This window comes from Vicia villosa, linkage group LG3 (genome assembly GCF_029867415.1).
Source record: "Vicia villosa cultivar HV-30 ecotype Madison, WI linkage group LG3, Vvil1.0, whole genome shotgun sequence".
Lineage (NCBI taxonomy): Eukaryota > Viridiplantae > Streptophyta > Magnoliopsida > Fabales > Fabaceae > Vicia > Vicia villosa.
Window position 1 is genome coordinate 207663454 of NC_081182.1, and position 6312 is coordinate 207669765.

The 6312-nt window shown below is 34.1% G+C and overlaps 2 protein-coding genes across 2 annotated transcripts; both read right to left on the reverse strand.

Annotated features, from left to right (window-relative positions):
• Positions 1-2323: 2323 nt before the first annotated feature.
• Positions 2324-3655, reverse strand: LOC131659828 (F-box/kelch-repeat protein At3g23880-like). Its single transcript, XM_058928956.1, has 2 exons — positions 3164-3655; positions 2324-3133 (listed from the first exon to the last, which is right to left on the reverse strand). The coding sequence occupies exons 1-2, from the start codon at positions 3653-3655 to the stop codon at positions 2324-2326; spliced, it is 1302 nt and encodes a 433-aa protein (XP_058784939.1).
• A 1239-nt stretch (positions 3656-4894) lies between these two features.
• On the reverse strand, positions 4895-6026 carry LOC131659829 (F-box/kelch-repeat protein At3g23880-like). Its single transcript, XM_058928957.1, has one exon. It carries the CDS (start codon positions 5966-5968, stop codon positions 4895-4897), a length of 1074 nt encoding a protein of 357 aa, XP_058784940.1. The 5' UTR covers positions 5969-6026.
• Positions 6027-6312: the final 286 nt, after the last annotated feature.

Below are 6312 nucleotides of genomic sequence, written 5' to 3' on the forward strand. Positions count from 1 at the left end.
GAATTTCAGTTCTTCTGCTTCTGATCTCAAGTTCTTCTGATGCTTCCATAGACCATTTTCTGATTCTGCTTGACCATCTTCTAATGTCTTGCCAGAGCATGTTCTGTTGTTGCATGCTGAACCTTCTGAGTCAGTGCTTCTTGCGTTGATTTTGTGCATACTCTTTTTGTGATTCCTGAAATGGAAATTGCATAGAATTAGAGTACCACATTATCTCATACAAAATTCATATACATTGTTATCATCAAAACTAAGAATATTGATCAGAACAAATCTTGTTCTAACAGATAATTCCTGGATCAATATTTCCAAATCTTTTGTTGCTTGCCCTATATTGCATTCAACAAATCCCCCCTTTCTTGTGTTTTTCTCCACCTTAACATAGTACTAGAAAGTACCTTCCCTAGATCTCACCCAAATACAGAGTAGGATGCCTTCTCTGATACCAATTAAAATTCTGGTATTAGATATGTGATGTCGAAGGAGATGTCACAACCCAAATATATGAGGACTATACAATATGGAACAAGGTATAAAAACAATAGGTAAAATAAAAGAGACACATGCACGTGTAAACACAGTTCAGTGTGCAACAACACCTACTCTGGGGGCTACCAAGTTAGGAATAAGTCCACTAAATAGAATTAATTCATAGACCCTCAGCAAACAAACAGTTTGCGATCTACTCACTTAATCACTACCCGTGCTATAAATCTACCTAAAACTCACCTAGGTATGAGGCCCTCCTCAAATCCCTTCAATCACACACAGTGAAAAACGACGAAATTAATCAATGATAGAAGATACTCTTCAAAGACACACAATCATCCTCTGCGTAAAAGCTTATGGATGATCAACAAATTACAACTAAACTAAAAACACTCCAACTCTAATATCGAAGCAATACAAGAATGGATCACAAGAAACAAATTACCAAACATTCAACCCCTTAAACTCAAAACACTAAAAACAACGATTCCTCAAATTAGTTGATCGGCACCGGTAGGGTCGACCAGTCTTTATAAAGCAGCAGCAGCGTATGTCATGGGCATGGGTCAAAATCAAATAATTTTTAAAGATTGAAATCAGGGCAACATAACTCCAAAATTATTGGATCAACTTGAGAAAACCTCCTCCTTATATTAAGTGCAACACAACAAACAAGCAAACACCTGATTAAAAAAAGCACTAAAACACAAACTAACCTAAAGTTTAGTTTAATGAACAATGTTAAGACACCTGCTTTGACATCATCTATAAACCGTTGGGATGGTTTGCTCATATGTCAAAACACTCTTCATAACATTTTTAGAGTAGAATGTTTTGCTAAAATGGATGCCAACACAATACTAACAAGTTGTTTACATTCAAAGTCATTTACAATTTCTTTATCTTTCTTGTCGAAAACCCTTTACTTTTCTTGTCCAACTTTATCTTTCTTTGTATTTTAATTTTAAACACAAACCTTTACATTCAATTATTCCTTTGTTTTAAGATTGGCTTTACATTTAGATCTAGAAAACCTAGATACATAAACACTGAACACATATGTATTAGGATCAATCTATTCGATCCTGTGAGTAATCGAAGTTTCTAAATTCGGAGGACTAACACTTGTTTATCGAAATCAAGGGTAAACATTGGGAAACCGAGCATTAGGTTGATTCGTTTTAGCTTGTTTAATAATCACTTATTTTTCCTGTTTTCTTAATCGAACCTAAAACCCCCCACAAACCGTTATTTTTGTTGGCTAATTTTGCAATACGACTTGAGTGGTGCTTCCTTAATTAAAGTTTACAAGAGGCTTGAATAAAGTTACATAAGAATATGCATTGTGCAGAATAACATTTTCACAAAACAATGATATAATGACCTTTTTTTTAATTCATAAAAGTCAAGAACCAAAACAATGATATAATGACCTTTTTTTTAATTCATAAAAGTCAAGAACCAAAACATAAAACATAAGAAATAATTATAGTTAAGAACTCCCATACAAGCGCAATGAAAACAATGATATGGAGAAAGATGGTACGCGTGGATAAATTCTAGATCATTTTGAGAGAAACAATCCTAGTAATAAGAAAACCTTTGGCTAAAATAATACATCACAAAATATTTTTGAACAAAGTAGAGTTGTATTGTAACACAAGAAAAATAGAAATATCATCCATAGTACCAAATTTCTTACTTCACATTTGTTTGTTCCCAAGTCTCAGGTCTTGTACAGCAAAGTTTGCTTAGTTCTCAAACTGATCAACACAGAAGATTCATTGTGAATAACATAAACCAAGTGACATAACACCGTATCCAAATCCTTGAATTAAGAACAGGGTGATATCAAACTCTCAATGCTCACTACTAAGCCACCATACTTTGAGACATCTAGGTCAAAAAACCTTGAGCCATAAAAACTCTTTTGAAACGTAACAAACTTAAAAGTAGCAATCCTTGGATCATATATCATCAACTGCGGACGAACAAAAGCCATTTTAATTTGAAGCAACACTTGGCCATCCTCAAAAATATATACCACCTTGGTGAAGGAATACGACAATCTAGGATTATGCGTGTATGAAATAGTAAACAATTTGTTCCAAGACTCTTTTTTTCCGTATTCCTTCATAAGCCAAACATCATGACCAGAAATCATGCACAAGCAATCGCTCGACACGTCCAATGTCAAGGAGTTATCATTGACCTCTACATTATCGGGCAGCAAAACTTTCTGATAAGACTCGTTCCTCAAATCAAGAGATACAATAAAGCGTGGACTTGGCCTAGGCCAACGTCGAGAAGAAGCCAACCAATTGATTGTGCCACTCACACACTTTCCAGATTTCTGATCGGGGATAGAACCAAAAGGGAACTCCTCCTCGATGTTTTTCCATAATTTGGTACCCAGAGTATTGACCTTCACTTGAGTTTTCTCATCACCGCAATGGTCCCATAAAACAACAACCACTTTATAATGATCAGTAACAGAGTCATAGCCAAAGCCATATGCGATGTTAAGATGATGTGGATTACGTAAAACGGGTAGTTCCTTTAATTTTCCAATGGTAGGGTTCCATAATTGAATGAATTCCTTGTAGGCAAGACAGAGGATGCCATTACAAGAGCCAACAATTTCCTTTGCCATGATACAATTGCAATAGCCAACAACTTTCTTTGCCCGAAGACACCGATTACATTCCTGTGAAGGATGCTCATGCTGCTTGACGTTAGTAAATACAAATGTGTTGAAAAAGAAGTCCGGTGGATACATAGTGAGAATGCCGGGAAAAGTGAAACCTAAAGAGTTGAGTGAGTGGGTTGTTGATTTGGTAAGGTGCTTTTTGGCGAAATTGGGATCGTGAGATATTAGGGAATTCCATGATTTGGAGACACATTGGAATTTGAGAAGAAATTTGACAGGTAGCCTAGAGAGTATTTCTGTTATCAGATCAAAGGGAAGAGTGGGAACTGAATCCATGATGATGACATGGTTTGTTGATGATATATCCAACTGCTTTGTTGTTGAAATCTTAAAGAGTTTTATGGCAAATTTCTGAATAGATGTTAGAGAATTCCAAAACATGCCCGGAGTTGGAAGTGAATCATCTTTTGAATCGGTGATGTTAGGTTTTTTCCTCCCAATGGAAGAAATCATCATATCTAAACGCGTTTTTCTAGGATAGAATCAGATTTAAGAGTGAGCATTAGGATTTATATAACAGAAAGTAGTTTCGGTTAGAAACGGAAAACCCTCAAACTCAAACTATATTTATTTTTCTTTTATTTTGTTTAAGTTTTATTTAAAATTTATTTATTTATAAACTTCAGACTGTAGAAAAAATTTAGGCCCCAAATTGATTTATTTAAATAAATATAAATAGTATTTTATCATTAATAAATTAGTTATTTATAAACTTGTTTTGTAATTTTCGGGTCGATTGTCATTAGGGTCTCCCTTAAATTATTTAAAACTAAAAACGAAACTACAATAGTTATTCTGAAATTTTCACGAAAAATATAACTACAATAGTTATTCCGAAATTTTCACGAAAAATATATTTTTTATACGATTCATGGAGAACTAATCACAAATGATCGATCTACTATTCATGTTTCCGCCAAAACTTTGAGGTTTTATATTTTCAATTCAACTTTTTCTCTTTCAATATTCTTTTATATATTTCATATGCTTAATTAGAATTATATATAGACTCATGTTGATTTATTTTGATCCTTTAAAAAATTTAGGTGATATATTTTATTTGCCTTTAAAAAATAACAAATAAAAAAATGTTGATGGTTATATAAATTTGTTGATAAATGGTATTATTTTTAATAGTTTATCCTCTTAAGAAAGAGAAAGGCATTTTTAGATTTTCAGTATAATATTCATTTTAGTTGTAGAAAAAAAATACAAAACAAGATAGTGAGACCGTTTTGTCGCGGTCGTATTTGCTATCGCATACTGTTTTTTAAAACCTGATTTGGAGTACGTATAATAAAGAGAATAAGGCAGTGTCGACTGCAATTCAAGCTCTGCAGCAAAAAGGATTACACCATTATAATCAATGCTAGATAGTGAGAAGCACTATTAGTGTGACCATAACAACAATACACCAGTAATAATGTCACATAGAAAAGAAGACATCATGAATGTATGCGGTATGGAAAAGAAGACATCATGAATATAGTTTCCTTAACATGTCTCTTCCCCACCCTAGAAGTATCACACCTTTCGATCTTCGATGATTTCTTTCAAAGGTAATTAACTCAAATCTGCAGAATTTATAGTGAACAGAACATTCAGCATTTGAAAAATTCCACATGCAGCACCTATCTCCATCATATATACACCCAATACACCACATGCTCAAGTGACATCCTAGCATTAATAACATTAAGAACAAGGTGATATCAAACTCTCGGTGCAGATTTCTGAAAGGGTTGGAAACAATGAAGTAACCTTAAAAGTGTCATTCGTAAAATCGTAAAGTATCAACTTCTTCTTATTCCTTCTCTCCACCAACAACACTTGATCATCTTCAAAAATATCAAATGCCTTGGTCAAGTAAGAACGTGAGAGACCTTTTCTTTGACCTGGCAAGTTAGAAAGTTTGAACAATTTAGTCCAAGACTCTTTAACTCCATACTCCTTCATTACCCAAACATCATAATCACAAAGTATGCACAAGCAATCCTTCAACACACACAATTCCAACCTCCCATCAAACTCGGGAGGAAAAATCTTTTGATAAGAATCTTTACCTAAATCAAAAGAAAGAATAAAAAGTGGAGGACGCCATTTAGTAGAGGCCAACCAATTAATTGTACCGCTGACATGTACTCCGGATTGATCAGGGCCGAATTCAGTAGTAAAAGGTAACTTCTGAAAGCTTCTCCAAGAATTGGTTCTCGAATTGTAAATCTTTATTTTAATTGTATCTTCAATGATATCACATCTATAGGAGTTGTAAAGAACAACCACTTTGTAACTATGAGAAAGATGATCATAACCGAAGCCAAACTTTGCCGAACCAGCCACTTGTGGCTTTTCAAAAAGGGGCAATTCCTTGAATTTTCGAATGGAAGGATTCCACAATACAACAAAGGTGTTATGAAAATCGGCGAGACAAAGGATCCCATCACAAGAGCCAACAATGTAATGGAAAAAGTGTTCAAAAGGACTGTTAAATGGAAAACCAAGTTGAGTGAAATTAGTAGTTAGGTCAGTGAAAAGGGATTGGAGTGGATAAGACCTTAAGACATACCGCCGCTGCGAGGGATCGTAAGGGGTTATGACGTGGAGGTTGGGTGTGGTTGACAGGTTAAAGTGCTTTCTAGCAAATTTGTGATCAGATATTAGAGAATTCCATGATTTGCAGACGCATCGGAATCGGAGAAGAAGTTTGACTGGTAGCCTAGAGAGTATTTCTGTTATGAGATCAAAAGGAAGAGTGGGAAGTGAATGCATGATGTTAGGGTTTGATATATCTGACTGCTTGGTTGTTGAAAGCTTAAAGTGTCTTCTGGCAAATGATATTAGAGAATTCCCGAAGTCGAAGAGACATCGGAAGTGGAGAAGGTGCTTCACTGCATCACAGTTAAAAGTGGTAATGTTAGGGTTTCTTTTCTCCATAGGAGAAGCCATCATCGTATTGAGCGAAATGTTTGAATAAGTATACCTAAGGTATATATATATATATATATATATATATATATATATATATATATATATATATATATATATATATATATATATATATATATATATATATATATATATATATATATCATTTAGGTTTAAATTAAGTTTAA

What these genes read in the sequence shown, in the direction of transcription:
- LOC131659828 (XM_058928956.1), bottom strand. Translation starts at nt 3,655, where the DNA reads ATGATGATTTCTTCCATTGGGAGGAAAAAACCTAACATCACCGATTCA. An exon ending in GTCTTCGGGCAAAGAAAGTT is followed by an intron (nt 3,134 to 3,163) that starts GTTGGCTATTGC and finishes ATCATGGCAAAG; the next exon opens with GAAATTGTTGGCTCTTGTAA.
- LOC131659829 (XM_058928957.1), bottom strand. Translation starts at nt 5,968, where the DNA reads ATGCATTCACTTCCCACTCTTCCTTTTGATCTCATAACAGAAATACTC.